The 18,808-nt window shown below is 41.2% G+C and overlaps 2 protein-coding genes across 2 annotated transcripts in view; one reads left to right on the top strand and one right to left on the bottom strand.

Annotated features, from left to right (window-relative positions):
* Positions 1-11,684, top strand: part of LOC102777160 (inactive rhomboid protein 2-like) — a 32,483-nt gene extending 20,799 nt beyond the window's left edge. Inside the window, exons 6-18 of the mRNA XM_006787497.2 lie at positions 100-228; positions 512-609; positions 738-962; positions 1,144-1,255; positions 1,574-1,648; positions 3,630-3,791; positions 4,043-4,131; positions 4,216-4,279; positions 4,406-4,500; positions 4,602-4,677; positions 4,755-4,855; positions 5,377-5,530; positions 11,147-11,684. Coding sequence (XP_006787560.1) covers positions 100-228; positions 512-609; positions 738-962; positions 1,144-1,255; positions 1,574-1,648; positions 3,630-3,791; positions 4,043-4,131; positions 4,216-4,279; positions 4,406-4,500; positions 4,602-4,677; positions 4,755-4,855; positions 5,377-5,530; positions 11,147-11,578 — 1,812 coding nt within the window. The 3' untranslated portion in view covers positions 11,579-11,684. The remainder of the gene's footprint in view (positions 1-99; positions 229-511; positions 610-737; positions 963-1,143; positions 1,256-1,573; positions 1,649-3,629; positions 3,792-4,042; positions 4,132-4,215; positions 4,280-4,405; positions 4,501-4,601; positions 4,678-4,754; positions 4,856-5,376; positions 5,531-11,146) is intronic.
* Positions 11,685-14,988: 3,304 nt separating this feature from the next.
* On the bottom strand, positions 14,989-17,124 carry aanat1 (aralkylamine N-acetyltransferase 1). The gene is made up of 3 exons (XM_006787496.3): positions 16,581-17,124; positions 16,037-16,191; positions 14,989-15,368 (listed from the first exon to the last, which is right to left on the bottom strand). The coding sequence occupies exons 1-3, from the start codon at positions 16,726-16,728 to the stop codon at positions 15,063-15,065; spliced, it is 609 nt and encodes a 202-aa protein (XP_006787559.1). The 5' UTR covers positions 16,729-17,124; the 3' UTR covers positions 14,989-15,062.
* Positions 17,125-18,808: the final 1,684 nt, after the last annotated feature.

Below are 18,808 nucleotides of genomic sequence, written 5' to 3'. Positions count from 1 at the left end.
GCCAGCATTTATTGTTTTTATCATTATTAGCATCATTAAAATCTCTCCTTTTTTATGCACTTGAGGAACCGCATGTCATGTGGCGTGTTTGTTGTTCAGGGTCGCAGCAGCTTGGCAGGCCCACAGGCTGGTCGCAGTTTCCCCAGGAAGAGCTTTGTCAGGCCCAGCTGGATGGACGAGGACACTGTGGATTCTGCAGATGCATCTGAGTCGCTCTTCTTCAGTAAGGTCAGCAGCAGCTCTCGCTACCACCCATTTGGCACCCGGATCTTTGCAGCAGTTTCTTTCCTTGCTTTTACTCTCTTTGACAAAATTCTATGTTTTCATTCGATTGTCATTGTTTACCTGCTTCTTCTCTCAGCCTTCATTTTTTTCCGTGACTGTATTCTTTGTTTGTCCTCCTGTCTTCCTCGCTGTTCGTGTGTCCCGTACAGCAACACATAACATGTGACTACACTTTAATTACTGCCCTCTCTTTTTGTCCTCTGTGTCCTGCGTTACCTCTGTACAGGGTGATGTCCGTGATGAGTTATATTCCATGGCCGATGATGTCTTTGAGTCGCCCCCCTTGTCTGCCTCTTTTGCTCCCTGCGAGCAACCTTCCAGCCTGTGAGTAAATATAAATACTCAACCAAAGTCTCTGAATTGCACACGTTGTGTTTTGTTTTGTTTTGTTTTGTTTTTTTCCTTTTTAACCCAAATTCTTTCTCTGTCTTGCATACCTGTCTTCCTCTCAGTCCCAGTAAGGATTTCTCACAGGCGCCTAAAACGCCAACCCTATTCCACGAAATGGCTCAACCGCGTCGCGGACGTCGCATTGCCTCCCAAGTGAAGCACTTTGCGTTTGACAAGCAAAAACGTCAGTATGGTTTGGGAGTTGTGGGGAAATGGCTAAACCGACAGTATCGACGAAGCATTAGCAGCAACGTCCAGAAGCAGCTGGACGACTTCCACAGCCACAGGTTGGGAATGAGCACTGTGCATATATACAAGTGAATTATTTGCTTGATTTAAATCAACATAACACAATTCAGAGAGAGATAATTAATTAGGCTGACAAAGTGCTGAAAGTATTTATTGGTTAGTCTTTGTTTTAGCTGTTACTCGATTCACAGCACTGTTTTGTGGTGTGCATGATTTCAGACCCTATTTTACCTACTGGATTACATTTGTCCACATCGTTATCACATTGCTGGCCTGCTGCACGTATGGGTTTGCCCCTGTTGGGTTTGCACAACATTCGACAACTGAGCTGGTAAGTATATAGCTCACAGATTAATTTGGAGCAATATTTAAAAGAAGAAAATATACTTTTTGACACGACAGGTTTCATATCAGTGTGAAAATTGAAGGTTAACATTTCGTAGTGTAACTCAGTATTGAAATCAGAATTCCTTTTTTTGCTCTTGAACACTCAATGTAAATATATTACCAACTTTTTAGTTGCTGTATTTGTGTCCTAAAACTCACAGAAAGAGATGTTTAATAAACAGTGCATTACTGTGCAAGCTAATACTCAGAAGTCCTTGATCAGACTCATTTGTAAACTGTGATGCTCTGCTGCCCTCTGTAGGTGCTGAAGAACAAAGGCATTTATGAGAGTGTTAAGTATGTCCAACAACAGAACTTCTGGATTGGTCCAAGCTCTGTAAGTTTAGCTGTATTATTAATGTGCTTAGAACGGCTTTGGATGTTTGTCTAGATGTGCAAAACCTAAGGGAACAGCTCCCAAAAATGGTCGATATGGTAAAATGAGCACAGCCAGAATGTATGATACTAGCACAGCTAAAGGGAACTCCCACTTTGGTGTGAAGTTTAGGTTTGCTGTGTTTTCAGGTGGGACACTTCTGCCCTCCTCCAGTGCATTTACTTTATTTTCTCACTTCATGTTTTATCAGTGATGATTTACTGCATTTATTAAGTTACAAGCCTAAAAATGTCAATTTATTTTCTGCATTTAAAATTGATCATTTCAGTTGTGAGAGTAAATTGTTTAAATGGAGGCTGAGCTGACCGGTTTTAGTAATTTATTAAGAAAAATAACGGAACTTCTATGTTTGAATGCATGAGCACAAACACTATGTTGCCAAAAGTATCCACTCGTCTGCCTTCACACCCATATGAACTTGGGTTGAGATTAAGACAGTCAGTCTCTTCTACACTTGCTCATCCATGACTTTATGGACCTTTCTTAGTAATGACAATAACATTATTGTAGTGGCGGCACTCCGTCTCTATTTCACTCTTCTGTACCACCTTTAGGAGTCAGTCCGGCAACATGCATTTGAAACGCGAGCAAGTCCAGGTACTTTTCTTGCAAAATATATGTTTATTGAAACTTTTAATTTACATGGCAAGACTCGGTCAAAAAACTGTGTTGCTTCCAGCTTATCCGACTCCTCAACTACATAATGTAGTGTATTGTACAGTGTGCCGGAAGCCCAAAATACTAAAAAGCGCATTAGAATGTCGCACATATTCTATACCTTTAACAAAACAGTATTTTAAAATTAACTAGAAATTATATTCTTAACATCAAACATGTATATTTCTCCTCTAATCATTTTACCAGTACCAATAAAATTAACCTTTAATTGGCTCTTACAATTATCATCCTTCCAGCAGACAAGGATAAGTGCACGGTTTTGCTAAACCAGGAAGAATATCATGAGAAAATTTTGTCACTGCTCAGTGACAAAAATACTTACAAGCCCCTGAAACGAGACCCAGGAAGTGGTTACAGGAAGAGGGTGATAGATTGTCTGATGCAGTTAGAATGAGACAATGGTATTGACGGGATCTCATACCACAGGTTTTACCCAGGTGAATCTACACCAAGTCTGTATGGTTTACCCAAGATAAATAAACAGGGTTTAACTCTAAGACTAATTGTCTGAATGATCAACTCAGTCACCTATAACATCTCAAAGTTTCTGGCTTCGATCTCCTCAACCCGTTTGTAAACAGCTGTGAACACCACATCCAGAACACCTTGGATTTTGTTGAGAAAGTGAGAGATGTCATTATGGAGGTTTGAGTCAAGGAGGCCATTTATGTAAAAAGGGAAAGACCATCTCTGAATCGAGGAGGGGGCCTAAGGGTACATCTTTCACCTTCTTACAATGCTGTGATTGCAGCCATTTCCCAACTTTCTGTGAATGGTACGCATGGCCTTTGATCAGTGGTCCTTGATCAATGATCAGTGGTCTTTGATCAATGATCAGTGGTCTTTGATCAACAGGGTTTGATCAGTGGTTGTTGATCAATGGTCATGACAATTTTCATATTAATGATCAAGGAACTGACCTCACAGCCCATTGTTCCCTCAGTGGTGCTACGTTCAGTCATTGTGCAAATTTACTGTTCATAAGGTTGAGGGAAGCTGCAGTCAGCTGAGACTGAAAAAGTCACTTGGATGAGCGACGAAACGTCTCCCCCACTAAAAACGCTACGTCCAGATGAACAGAGCCAACATCAACATTTGGATACAGGAGTAAATACCTTTGGGAAAATAGTGTATTTAAAAGATAGACAGGCACCAGTTTATTTCTTTATCATCTTAATCTGTGTTTAGCATGTGTGTTACCACATTTGTTTTAATATTTAAAATCATTTCCATCAATTTTTAGGAAGACCTCATCCACCTGGGGGCAAAATTCTCCCCCTGCATCCGTCGGGATGCACAAATCGTCAGCCTGATCAAGAAGGCCAGAGAGCTCGAGAAAGATTCTGGCTGCTGCGTTCAGAATGACAACTCTGGATGTGTGCAGACCCTCAGCTCCGGCTGCTCTGTACGTGATAATGTACACATACCTGTGCACATGAGTTTATAATCTTTAAGCATGTAATCACTTAAACACTCATGCTAATCATTCAGTGTCTTTGCTGTGCTCTTGAACTTTTCCCCTTTAGATGCAGTTTTGGGTGTGCAGTAAAAAAGAAACATAATCAGTTTTTTCATTTCTTTGCTGTGCTTGGTAAATGAGAAAGAAAACTGCCTTAAATATTTATAATAATATAAATATATAATAACTTGATGCAGGAGACGCTGGCCACCTTTATTAAATGGGACAATGAACAAATGGAAAACATCAGTAGGTCGTCCGGTTCTGTCTGTCACCAGGACCCCAGGTGAGGATATGAAGCTTAATTAAAGTGTGTCATTAAAGACTCAGCAGCTTTTGACCACTTTGATGCCTTTCTTGTTGTGAACAGAATATGTGAGGAGCCTGCCTCTGCAGAGCCTCATTTATGGAAGGATGACATCACCACGTGGCCGGTGAGGGGCCACCGCTGCCTCGTTCATTCTTCATATTTCTGTTGCTACTCTGTGTTCACTTGCATCTGAACCACATTTTATATTAATTTTACTTTTACTTTTTGGTTTTACCTGTGCTGCTGTCAGATCTGTACATATCCAAAGAAGTGGAGTCACACAGGCTACAGACACATGGACTGTAACATCAAAGGACGGCCCTGCTGCATAGGAACTAAGGGCAGGTGTGAAACATGTGTTTTCTAAAGCGCTTTGCTACTCTGAGGTCATCTGTTTAAAAAAAATAAATAAATAAAATTTGATTTATTTATGTATTTATTTGTAGATGTGAAATCGCAACCAGAGAGTATTGCACTTTCATGCATGGTTACTTCCATGAGGAAGCCACCCTCTGCTCACAGGTATTGTGTGTGCATGATGATGAGTGTGTGTGTGTCTTTTTCTTTAGTACGTTTCTGACTGCAGTGTTGTTACACAGGTCCACTGTCTGGATGATGTGTGCGGCTTGCTGCCCTTCCTTAATCCTGACGTTCCCGATCAGGTCTACCGTCTCTGGCTCTCTCTCTTCCTACATGCTGGGTACGCACTTCCCCCTGCAGCAACGTCCTAAGACAAAGATTAATTTTTCCTGTGGTCATGTTTTATGGCTATGTTGCACAGATCTTTTAATTTCTGACACATGTATCTATGAATGAGCTATTTCAGCTGAATGTAGCATTGATGATATATTGTGAGACTGTGTAATATGCCATGACAAAGCCTTTTACACAGTCAATGAACTGCTTCATTAATTTGCTATGAGTGATTACTTAATGCGGTTTCACTGTGTCAGCATCCTTGAGGATTCAAAACTAATGAAACCTTTCTAAATGAGGACCCAGTGCTTGTGAGAAGTTCGCTCACATGAGAACTGTAAGGCTAATACCAGGCAGGCACAAGAGATTTCCCTCAGATGTAACCCTTTAAAAGCAGGCGAGCAAACAAGCCAAAGGAGCTTAATGGGGGAAAAAAACAAAACATCCTAAATACATATTTGTGATAATGCAGTGGTGGAAAGGAGTTTTAGTTACCAGTGATAACCTTTGTTCGTGTGTGTGTAGGCTTTTACACTGCGTGGTGTCCGTAGTGTTCCAGATGACCATACTGAGGGACCTGGAGAAGCTGGCAGGTTGGCTTCGCATCTCTATCATTTACATGTTGAGTGGCATCACTGGTAACCTCGCCTCTGCCCTCTTCCTGCCCTACAGAGCCGAGGTGAGTTCGTCACATATATGTAAATACACATTAATACACTTTTTTTTCTCTGAAAGTTTCAAGACACACAGGATGTGAAGTTTTGTGCACTTCAGCTTTTTAAATTCATTTGTCTGAAAGTTTATGTTAAACCTTAAGTTAAGTGTCCTTGGTAAGTGAATATTCCAGTCATATCTGCTATAAGGAAACTCTGTTTAATCTGTTAAGTCTGTATATGTGGGGCACTCGGGGCTCAGGAGCAAATCGCCCACTAAATAGAAGGTCTGGTTCGATCCAGCCCACATGACAGTGTGTCCTTGGACACGATGCTGAAGAAAGAAAAAACAGCTTTTCACACACTTTGTTCTAAACACCAACATATCTGAGTTGCAGATTGGATTGGATGTACTTCTGTTGATTAAGCACTCACACTTGACACACACAGGTACTGTCACACAGTCAAATATCTGCGATGTAAAATCAGAGATTGTATATACTTATGTGCTTTCTTCCTCATTTACCCCCCAAATTATCTAAAGGGAGAAACCGTCATGCTGTTTCACTTCATGTATTTCTCGCTACACTATAATCTGTGAGTTCAGGTCTAAATGTCACCTGTGTGAGCTCCAGCTCTCGTTAGTTTTGTGTTACACTCTTATTTGAATTGCAGTTTCTGTGCCTGCTGTTTAAACTCTGTGGCTTAGCTCAGCTTAGTTGAGTTCACTCACTGGATGAGGGTTTCTCCTGTTGGGGATTATTGGAGCAGAATTGACCATCTCAGTCTAGAGGTTTAGAGGGGTGCAGGAAACACTTGTGGTATTAACTGTGGAAGTGCCTGGAGAAACCAAACTTGGGTAAACAGCACATGAGACGACTTTACTGCGAAAGCAGCAGCGCCACCAAACCGAGCATAAAGCATCCAAGAAAGACGTGTCACAGCGCTCCCAACATTTCAGTGACAAGTAACAGCACAGCAACCAGCAGGGTAGTCAGTTATGACTGTGCAGGGATGAAGAAAGAAAGGTGACCCATTATTCACAGTTATGTTCCATATAACCGTGGTAGATGCCATCCACAGCGTACTGCTGGATGCGCTGATGGAAAGTTGAGGCAATCCTCACACAAGATCAAGTGTGAGATAGAAAATAGTTGCTGAATCAGCTGCAGCTACATGTTATGTTAACTGATGTCTGTATGTTGTTTTAAAATGCTCTAAATAGTTGATGCTGTTCCTTTGTTGTCTGCCTTATTCTTTGTAAAAAAAACAACAACCAGAAAATATTAGATTAAATCAGCCGATGTGGTTGAATTTCATACACGTAAATATTTACAAGGAGGAAAGCAGATCTCGCCCAAAACAGTAGTGTTTCACTCTTTTTTTTTTTTTTTTTTTAAACGAGTAACACTACTATGGTCACTACTTTAAGTGATTGTCATTTTTGCAAAAAAAAAAAAAAAAACCTCAACAACAAATGAATAAACGCTGGGGGGGCTATTTACCAGCAAGCCTGCTTTCTTCTGAATGTATCTATATAGTCCAGTTTCCCCTTTAAGAGATTAGCCTAATGCCATTGTGCGGGTTAACAAAGGCCACTGCTGTGGTACTTAGTGAATGGGATTTCATGTTTTTCCTTTTAAACAAAGACGATTGTTGCAGAGACCAGACCTGGTCCACACGTTTCTGAACAGGTCCATCCTGACACACACACACACACACACACACACACACACACACACACACACACACACACACACACACACACACACACACACACACACACACACACACACACACACACACACACACACACACACACACACGAAACAGTTCCTCACTGATAGAGGGGACCGTTTTAATGTATAAAGAGACCAACATGTAACACATTTACGTACACGATGGCTTGATTTTATAAGCGAGCTCCAGTTGTTTTTACCTGATAATTACTATAGTTATAAATATCAGTGACCAGCTCACATGTCTTCGCGCACCAGGAATAACCAGAGGAAGCACATGCAGTGAGGCCACTTAAGGAGGCGATTTAAGTGGATTATCCCTTTACTGTTGAATTAAGGAGCCCCTGTGGCTTTAGCAAAAATGGCTCAAACAGCAGCTGTGACTGGAAATAATAGTTTTCACAAGTAAAGGAGCTCTACGGATTTGTGAAGGAACAACTTTAGTTTCAGTTCATTAAGCTCTGCAGAGAGACGAGCAAACATGAATATTTATTATTTGATAATGTCAGTCAAACGTCTCTTTGCTAACCACCAGTGCAGGGTACGCTAAATGTAAAAGTGCTGCATACAACATAAAGTATGTTGACCATACCTTCCTCCTCCTTTTACATTTACAACCACAACATTTTTTTTCTTAGGAGCCAGAAAACATCTTCAAGCAGTTTAAGTTACATTAAATGGTAAATGGTCTGTATTTGTATAGCGCTTTACTTGGTCCTAAGGACCCCAAAGCGCTTTACACTATACACAATTATCCACCCATTCACACACACATTCACACATTGGTGATGGCAAGCTACAGTGTAGCCACAGCCACCCTGGGGCGCACTGACAGAGGCGAGGCTGCCGGACACTGGCGCCACCGGGCCCTCTGACCACCACCAGTTAAATTAAAAGGCTTTGATATACTTCAGCAGTGTTGGGAAGGTTACTTTTAAAATGTAATCCATTACAGATTACAGAATACATGCCCCAAAATGTATTCTGTAACGTACTCAATGAGAGTAACGTATTCTGAATACTTTGGATTACTTAATATATTATCATGCTGTTTACAACTACGTGAATGTACTATTGCTGTGATTTATTACTGTTACTGAAAGTCCGCGGCTCCGAACCGTAGTAAAGGGACCTCTGGCTAATACGGTGGGTTCTGTGTCAGGCTCGTAGCCGAAAAATAGCTTTACTTTGTTGTCTGGGTCAACTTTGCTTGCGAGAGACAGAGAGGCATTGAAAAGCTGCTCCAACAGAACTTATTGTTTTTGGAGGAAAACACAAACACGGTGTATAGACGAGTCTTAATAGCTTACTTACAACTGGGCTCGTCAGGCACTCTTCTTGGCTGCAGTGGTTATTATTATATTTACATGCTTCCAGCTCCCGTTTTTTGCTCGATAACAGCTCGTACTTTTCCTTTTCCTCCCTCCTCGCGCTCATAGACACATAACGGGTATGGCAGTCCATTCTCCCTGCAGCACGGACTACGCTGCCTATGATGCTACATTCTTTAGAGCTATACCTGTAGCATTCTGCCTATTAGCTTAGCACAACAACAACAGGCGCTCTCTCACCCAGGAAACACGCAGAGAGAGAGCGTCACCCGGTAACCATGGCAACCGTAACGCTGCCGCCTGGAACAACAGAACATAGCTGTCAAACAAACCCAAACAATCCTGACCCGCGACAATATGAAACAGGGAAGTACCGCCGTGTAATCCATTTATTTCAACAAAGTAACTGTATTCTAAATACCACCTTTTTAAACGGTAACTGTAACGGAATACAGTTACTCATATTTTGTATTTTAAATACGTAACGGCGGTACATGTATTCCGTTACTCCCCAACACTGTACTTCAGTAGGTGCACCTGCTCAGGTTGGATGCTTTAAAAAAAATCAGTTCTCGACCCGACTTTCATGTTTTGGGGTTTGGTGTCTTTAAAACGGATAACTTTTTAAAACTATGTTTTTATTGCTTTTACAGTAACAAATAGAGTCAGATTGACTAATATTATGTCCACTGTTTATATATTATCTTGAGTTTTTGTTTCAGTTTTAAACTTTTGTTTGGCTCCGTTTTAGGTGCTTCCTGTCCTGCTGCTTAACAGTATAGAAGTAATTCACTGTGGAGTTATTACAACGCATTTACCTGCCTTCAGTTAGATTAAAGCTGTTCACGCTCAGAGACTTTAATAGACTTGACATTTTAGAATTAATTAAATCCTGACACTGTGAGCATGTGAAACCTAAAAGCTTTAAACAACAGGAAAAACAATCCAAACAGTGCAAAAGTCAGCTTGTTGACAGTGAGACGTCGGTGAGTTTTCTTCTTTATCTTGGTATTTGAGTGAAAGAATTTGAAGAGTGGTTTCTGGAGAAATATAAAGGGATACCTGGAGATTATATACGTTACTTTCAAGGAGGAATTGGAGAGGAGTGTCTGTCTGCCAGAACACTTCTTAATATAATTCATTAAATTATTTGTACAAAAACATTTAGGTAATTATGAGAGAGTCATACGGGAACACACAAAGCTTCTGATTCAGTTTGAGAGCAGTGAGCAGGTTAATTCTGAATGAGGGGTTTGTATCAGTCACTTTGACTCTGACTGTTTGTGTCAAATTAATGTAGAAACCAGAACAGTGTGAGTTTAAAATTCACGGCAGCTCGTTTTTCTTAAAGGAGCAAAAAATAGGATTTTAATCTGAATCTGAAATAAGGGAAGTGGGATATCTGTGAGCACATTCCCCACTTCAGATTGGCACATCCTCACTTCGGTTAACTAAGACATCCTCTCAGTTCCTGTTCCAGCCCCGGTGTTGTCGGTCTTAACCAATGGCGAGTGACGACGACTCGTGTGAGGAGCGTGTCAGCCTGCGTGTGTGGGGCGTGTGGGTGGAGTGCACTTTTTTTCTTTTTTTAAAAAATGTTTGTGGGTGTTTAATGTCTTTGCCGATTAGCCATCTGCCTCTCACCAGGCCAAGCTTTGACGTCACCTTAATCTGCTCACCTTTACTGCGTGACCCTGGGCTCATACTGCACATCTTCCACAGAACTGGATCTTTAACATAAGATAATCTGTGCACAACTAAACCTGCATTACAGTTAGGAAGCTTCAGTGTGGATGCGCTGAGAGTCACTTAGAAACTTCTCTGAACCTCTGTCTGCTTTGCTTTAAAGAATAATTTATGAGAGATGCTGGTGAGTTTTTATCCTTACCTTACTTAAAGTAACTACAGTTTACACTGCATTAAGCCTCTTAGTGTGACTCATAATGAGTCGATTTAAATAATTGTTACTTAAAATACTATCCTGGTACTTGCTGCCAGGATTCGGTAATCAGGTTAAATCTTTGCTGCTCTGGGCCTAAACGGCGCGTCTGCCTGGTCTGTCTGTCAGCGAGCTAACTGGTTGTTGCACTTTATTTGCTGTTGTTAAATCACTGATTAATTCAGAGACCTGCTTCACATTTAAACAAACACAGTTCACTTTAATGGTTTCCTCTGCAAATAACATAGTTTGACAAATCATCTTATTAAAATGTGTTTTTATTTTTTCTGTTTTTCTGTTCTGACAACTCCTGGAAAGTTGTTCCAGGAGTTGTCCGCCCCTCTCCCACCCACCACTACCACCACTACTACCACCATGTGTGAGCCTGTGTAATGTGCCAATTAAGTGGAGCAGTTAGAGTCACCCTGACATCCTGTTTGCCCCCTAACAGGATGTCTGCCTTTGATTTCCAGGACACACTAAAAGCACCTGATGCTTATCATGCGTTGGTCCAGTGCTGAGTCAGGCGCTTAGGTTTTCTGTGCACACTGTGTGAAGCCGCGTGCATGCTGGAGGAATCCTCTTTAGTTCCTGTGTAACTTGTTTTTTTTCTCTCTCTCTCTCTCCTGACAGGTGGGTCCAGCGGGGTCTCAGTTTGGGCTCCTCGCTTGCCTCTTTGTTGAGCTGTTTCAGGGTTGGCAGATGCTGGAGAAGCCCTGGAAAGCCTTTTCTAAACTGTCGTGCATCGTGCTCTTCCTCTTCCTGTGTGGCCTTCTGCCGTGGATCGACAACATCGCCCACATCTTCGGTTTCCTCAGCGGCCTGCTGCTCTCGTTTGCCTTTTTGCCCTACGTCACCTTCGGGACATTCGACAAGTACCGGAAACGTATCCTCATCGCCGTCTCGTTATTGGCCTACGTCGGACTGTTCGCTTCCCTCATCGTTTGGTTTTATATTCACCCAATTAACTTCCACTGGCTGGAGCATCTGACCTGCTTACCGATCACAAACAAGTTTTGTGAAAAATACGACATAGACCACGACATCGAACATGTGGTGAACTAGTCTGGAGGCCACAGATGACATCTAAATTATCAAACTGCCTGTGCTGACGGCCTACTACCAATGATGTGATCAGTCATTTGGGTGGGCACTTTTAAATATCTCTCTCTCTCTCTCTCTCTCTCTCTCTCTCTCTCTCTCTCTCTCTCTCTCTCTCTCTCTCTCTCTCTCTCTCTCTCTCTCTCTCTCTCTCTCTCTCTCTCTCTCTCTCTCTCTCTCTCTCTCTCTCTCTCTCTCTCTCTCTCTCTCTCTCTCTCTCTCTCTCTCTTTTTTTTTTTTTTTAATAAATATTGTTTTCTACTCAAACTCCATGCAACCAGAACTGGATCACTTCCTCCTCAAAAGTCAGCTGACTTTCCTCCTTCGATAAAACATATCCAGTCCTTTTTTAGTCCTCTGTGTCTGGTACGACCTGCAATGTTAATTTGCTAACCGATGAACATAAAAAAGGAAAAGGCACTCAGGACATTAAAACTGCAAAGAGCTGATGGATCCAAAAGATCTACGGAGTGAGAGACTCCTTCAGTGTATATGAAGAGTCGTGTTGAAGTAAAGAAGCCGAGTCAAAGAAGGAGGAGGTTTGAACGACTCTGTCTGACAGTCGTTTCCCTTTAACTCTGTGGACGACGATACCACAGCGGGTCATTGAGCATCTTGTAGCCCATTTCAGATGCTTCCTTGTTTTCGGTAACACTGGATTAACACTACAGACGCCGTCTGCTGCTGTATTTTTTTGTTTTTGTATTTGCCCATTGCGCGTATGCACTTGTCATGTTGATAGTCTCCGGAGCAGTGAAATGTTATGCTAAAGTAAATGATGTGATCCAAGTACTAACAGCAGTTAAGGCACGTTTCAGTCTACAGCACCTAGTTGCCTTAAACAGAGGCATTTTACAGAGATGCCTCGTTGTACCTTTGAATACTGCTTGTAATCAACTTTGTAAATAATGACAGACATTTTTTGACCCTCAGCTACCAAAGCAAGTTGTCATGCTGCTTTTATGAGCTCGTGTATGCATGATCTTTTTACAGCCACTTCTCCGTATGCCAATGCCACGAACAAATTTTTACTTGAGCTCTACTTTTTAATCACTATTTGATCGTATTTGTCTGGTAACACAGTGGTGCCTAAACTGTTTGCTTTTTTTTTCCTTTGTGTGTTTTGTTGTTGTTTTTTTAAATTTAATCTGTGAAAAAAAATGGACACAAGAAAAGGGTATTTATTTAGCAATGATCTCATGGGCTGCTTTTCTCAGATCAAATTAAGATTTGTACTACATTTCCAACTCTGTGAAACAGTCAGCCTCACGGGACCGCCTCCATGTTTTGCCCAGGTACTGAAACGTTGTTGAAATGCACCGTAAAATGTGTCGTCCTCTCATTTTCACTCGGTAATGTTCTGAAATGATTTCAAACCTGGACAAACTTCTCTGCACACATGCAGCTGATGGCAGATTTGGAAACGACATGTTTCAGAGGCCCGACAGCCTGAAGTGAAACTGATTCCCCATCACGGGTGTTGTTGTTGTTCGGGGTTCTTATTTGAGTTGACCCGGACTGTTAGAACCACAATATTGACCGTTGTGTGGAGGATTATGTGAGTTTAGTTACTGAGTGATTATGAGATTACGTGAGTTAGTCTATAGGACTGACTGACGGATAATCCTGCGTTTAAGACAACACAAAAGCATCCAGAGTAGGTCTCTTGTTGGATGCTTCAGATGTTTTGAGTTTTTGCCTCACTGTTTTTCGCATTGCTGGAGCCACAGGACTCATACAGACATACCCTCGTGCATTTGATGGGTAAAGTGTGAACAAAGACATCCACCTCTCTTCTTTCCTCTTCTTCTTCTTTTTTTTTTTTTAAGGAAACCTTTACTGTGCCTTTTGACGTGTGCGCATCTGAATGTTTAACATGAAACACAACAAGCCACTTCCACCATCATGTCTGTATGCAGCAGCTGTACGGCCAGCTGCATGTGCATCGGGACCAAATAATGTCACTTTTTTTCCCCCCCTATTTATTGGAACAAAAGGGGAATGCTAAAATTAATTAGAGGAGATGTTCACGGTACTGTTATATGTGAAATTATGTGTATTGAAGCAACCATGTGAAAATACATTACACTGTCAACAATACGTTTGTGAGTAGTTTGATTTCATGTTTTCCCAAACCTGACTGCACTTACTCCCCAGCAATACACCCATCATATGAACTGCTGTAGATGTATGTGGAGAAAAGGAAGACTTATAGAGATCACTTGATTTTTTTTATTTTTATATATTAGTGCAGGGGGACAGTATTGGCCTGGCAAGGACTCCAATCTGGCCTGCAGGACAGCTTTGGAAAATATGAAGGAGAGTGTACATTTTTGGACCTTTTTTAACTATAATTTTTATACATTTTACATCTTTTTCTACTGATAGACCTCCCCCACAGCCATTTATACTACAACTAAGTGATAGATTAACAATTAAATAAGAGAAAGTTCCTGTTGTTTAAGATATCACAGAGATTAAATGTGTAGTTAAGTATCTTTACACTGACAGAAAGTGGAGTTTCAGTCGTCACTTGGTTGTATATGGTCTTTGTCGTAAAATGAGTTTGACATTTATTGAAGGCTGAAAGCTTCAGATATGTTTCCTCGGTTGCTGTTTTCTTCGGTCAAGAACAAACTTTAAATGTCAGTTTTTCAGACACTTTGGTCCTCAGCAAGCCCAGACAAATGTAAAAATGAACATCCCCCTTTCATGTTCAGCAGTAATTAAAAATGTAAATAACATATGAAGACAGAGAGGTTAGAAAATAAAATTTTTATTAGAACAAAACAGTGTAAAAATGAGTTTGTCTTGATTTAAGACTCCGAGGCAAAAATGGTGGCTGTCTACAAGAAAAAATTGACAAGACCATAAAGAAGACAGACTTTTAAAGTGCCACACGTCCGATTTATAAACGGTCAGTCACGGGATCACTGAAGTCTTAATATAAATTAAATGTTAATATTTAGCGTTGCTGATATCCCTCCTTTGTCATTTTAACTGTACAGCTGTTACATATTATTGGAGAATTACTAAAGGAATTAGTTTTAATTAAACTTGTCCTCACTGTTTAAAAAAAGAAGAAAAGAAATAAATAAAGAAGGCAGCAGTTCTGTTGGACACAATTAATAAATGTCCAGCGTTTATCAAAATAAAGATTTGGGATTTTGGTTTTTGTGTAACGAACTCACTAAAATGCAAATCAAATCTTACTTTCAGGACACTTTTGCAAACCGCTGCTGTCGACATCTCTCTGTTTTTGGCTCTCTGCAGACTCCGAGTCAGAATTCACACCTCACTTCCTGCCAAACAAACAGGCTTCACTCACAGACAGCGATGATCACAAACACTCACTGCACCGCTTATCACGTGCCCCCTGTTCCCCGTTTCTCAGGGGTCTTCACCTCCTTTCACAGCTATAGAGAATCCACATCGAGTCTCTGTGTCTTCAGCAGCCACTGTTGCGCCGCATGAAGGCGTGGCCCCTCACGGGGTAGAACATCTCTGTGAAGTTAAGGGGCCCCACTGTGATGTTGCTGGGGCCTAGCACTTTGAAGCCTGACTTCTGGTAGAAGGGGACCAGGAAGTCCTCGCACATGAGCACGGCACGGCGGACGTAGGGCAGGCAGCGGAGGTACTGCAGGTAACGCCACATCAGGATGGAGCCTTTTCCCTGCTGGCGGAAGGTCCGGTGGACGGCCAAAACGTGGATGTGAACGGTGGTCCCGTGAGGCTTGTGGAGCGTAAGGGCGTCCTGGAGAGGAAGAGGAGAGCTGTCAGTAGAAGTAAAACATCCTGCTGGGTACCCACAGAAATATTTAAAGCTTAAAAGAGCTAAATGAAGTGCTCAAGTTTAAATTACTCTGGTTTCATTAAAAATAATTTCATATTGGAGTTAAAATGACTTCAGCAGGATTCATCATCATAACTTTTAGATGAAAGAATGAAAAGTAAATATGAGAATTAAAAGATGGTGAATAAACTCTTGAATGATAATGATGATTTTATTTGGGATTAAAAGCTGCAGTTTGTTATTTCAAAAACTAAAATATTTTGAAAATATATCAGCTACATGTTGACTCCAGCCTGCAGTCCTCGAATATTAAATGTTTATAGCAAACACAGTCTTTCATTCTTGGTTGGATTCACATAACTGTGTCATCATGAAGAAATTTAAGATCAGTTTCTGCTAGGTGGAAACTTAAAACTCGTACTGCTGCAGGCTTAAAAGAAATTGTCAGGCAGCTTCCATGATTATTGTTGTTCTCTCTTCGGTTGGCACTAAACTCGTATGTCGGTAAGATTTATCACCATCCACTGAATTTTATGCACTTGAAGCGCCTCTCTTAATCTGTGTTGAATCTTTGCTCGTCTCTCAACCGGAGATAAATCACTGTCCAGGTGTCTTCCGCTCCGTCTTACCGTGGTAAGCCTCTCCTGGTCCCACAGTGAGCCGATGATAAAAGCCACCAGCCGTCCCTCCTCGAACCAGCCAAGAGACAGCTCAGGACACAGAGTAAGGAAGTGACGCACCTCGTCCAGGTGGAGTGGACACTCACCGGAGACAGAGATGAAAGCTGTGTGAGGAGGAGGAGGAGGAAGAAGATAAGGGTCACGGTTGCCAAAATCAGACAGTTTTATTAGTTGTGCAGGATGTTAAAGAAGCTGAGCGTGATGTTCCCTAAATGTACTGACTGCCAAGCACAAGGAAAGTGTACAGGACAGTTAACTGAAGAGAAACTGCCCGTGAATAAAATCAGTGATGGCTCAGGTTTGTAGAGAGCTTTCTATTCAGTCGGAGAACATAAATAAAATCTGTGTTAGCTGAGAATCTCTGCCCGCAGTTTTCTTAAAAGACGCTTCGCGTGCGTAAATCTGCATAAATACGCGCGTCCTCTGAAGAAATTCAGGCAGGTATTTAAAAGCACCGTTGCTATGTAACGTAAGTTACAAAGAGTCTGCTTACCTTCTCTTTCAATCTCGAACACACTGATGGCATCTTCCGGGCTGAGGGAGCGGAACTCGCTGGCCGGCAGCGTGTGGCGGCGGCCCTGAGGCACCGGAGAGCGCATGTGGAGAGGCTTCAGGAAACGCACTGCGCTCACCACAGACATAGTCCTGATTATTCCCAGAAAGTTTCGCAGGAAAGCTAAGAGTGCTGCGCTAACAATTTCCTGTCTGACTTCGTGTCAGTCTCTTTTTAAACAACGAGATGAAACTTGTCTGGGTGTCCGTGATCCGCGCGTAACCGTACAGCGAGAGCTGGCACAGACTGAACAGAGAGTGGAGCGCTTCCAGTATTTATACCGTTTGTAATCCTGAAGTGAGCTGTATGGATAAACCCTTTACTCCCCGTGAGTAAACTGGACCATAAACATATTTACAGGAGGGATAATCTTCGTGCCTCCACCAGACCAACCGATTTGGATTTGCTGAGTTCCCACACCAACCTCGTGTTCGCCTTAGGTTTAAGGTTTAAACCTTTAAGTTTCATAAAGTGACGCGACTGGGTTGGAATAAACACAATAACGTAGGTATAGATATTTGGAAAATGATTTTCTGGCTGGTTAATCATCAGAACGTCAGTGATGATTAATGTTGTCACACTGAGGAGATTGCGTGTTTCTTAACTGGGCCAACTTAAGGGCTCGACTTACCACTCTTCATGTGATTTCTCTTAAGGAGACTTTTGTCTATCCATAGCCCCTTTAAGCAGAGTTCACGATTTTTCCATGGGTTATTTTTCCCAGTTCTGTAAGAGGATTAGGCTACAGGATGTGTAGGAGCTTGTTTGTCACCTGGTGGGGTTTTAAGCTCCCTGAAGAATTTATCCTCTCCAAACAAACTTTTACCCTCATGAGATAAAATCATAAAATAATTTACTGCATTTTCTCGCGTTTAGATGGCATTTCCCATCAAATTAATGCAAACTGACACAGAGAGCAGGATATACAATGCTTAACAAATTTATTAGAACACCACCTAAATGTGAGGTTTATGCCACAGTTACACTAAATTAACAATACTGATGATTAGCAAAATGACTTTTATGTTTGTCTAATAGTAAATTCACCAGTGTGCTTATTTAATGCTAAAATATAATTATTGTTGTCATCCTTGAATTTACAAAAAAAGCTTTTTATTAAGATAACAAATCAAACCTATTTATTTGCAGTGCTGAACAGTAAAATTAGTTTCAATGGTTGACTTTTGTGCTCATGTTTATAGGTCAGGTGAGGTAATAAATGTAATGTGGACACCTCCTTTTCTGACACTAAACACTTCTATCCCCACGTTCTTCCTAAAAGACAAATTATACATCTTGTTCTTGTTCTTGTTTGCAAAACTGCAACTGTGCTGAAGATGTTGAGACAGTTGCAACAGTGCTGTTCAGCAAAGGAAATATAAAGAATCTGTTATCTGTATTTTCTCCTGTGTCTTTAGGTATGAGATGGTTTTAAATGCCGTGTTCCCCCCCCCCCCCCCCGTATTTTTGTAGCTTGTTTTTGGATACAATGTCTTCGTCACAAAGACATGCCTGGGTTGGGTTATTTGGTGGCTGTAGGTGTGAATAGTTGTCTTTCTCTACATGTGAATCTTGTGATAAACTAGTAACCTGTTCAAAGTATTCCCTGCCTCTCAATCTGTCTGAGATAGGTAACCCTGAATCAGATAAGTAGAAGAGGATGGAATATTCAAGTCACATCAAGAATATTTCCTGGTTTTCAGTTTTCACAAATTTATAGACCTGTTCCTTTAAAAACAGATTAAACTGTCAGGTATTCTGTCTCCTGTACACTAATGGGGTTTTTACTTTGTAAATGTCTTTGAGAACTTGGAAACTGAGAAGATTATCATAACCCCCCCACAAAAAACAAATCTAAAACAAAACAGATATATCCTTAAAGCAAACAACTGATGTTTAATTTTGGGGCACTGAAAATTAATAAACTCAGGCTACTTCAGATGTATTTGGGGTGGAAAGATGTTAAACAATAAATAAAGGAAAACTTTTTTTTATTGTTAACTGACCTGCATGTTTATTTGTATAGCGTTCACTGTGTAACAATATTAAATCATTTAGGTAAGATCCACATAGGATCATGGATCTCATTCACACACACACACACACACACACACACACACACACACACACACACACACACACACACACACACTCAAACAGAGAGAGAG

This window comes from Neolamprologus brichardi, chromosome 6 (genome assembly GCF_056152115.1).
Source record: "Neolamprologus brichardi isolate AB-2024 chromosome 6, ASM5615211v1, whole genome shotgun sequence".
NCBI classification, from domain to species: domain Eukaryota; kingdom Metazoa; phylum Chordata; class Actinopteri; order Cichliformes; family Cichlidae; genus Neolamprologus; species Neolamprologus brichardi.
The sequence above is the reverse complement of the archived record's forward strand: the minus strand, read 5'-3'. Positions and strand labels throughout refer to the sequence as shown.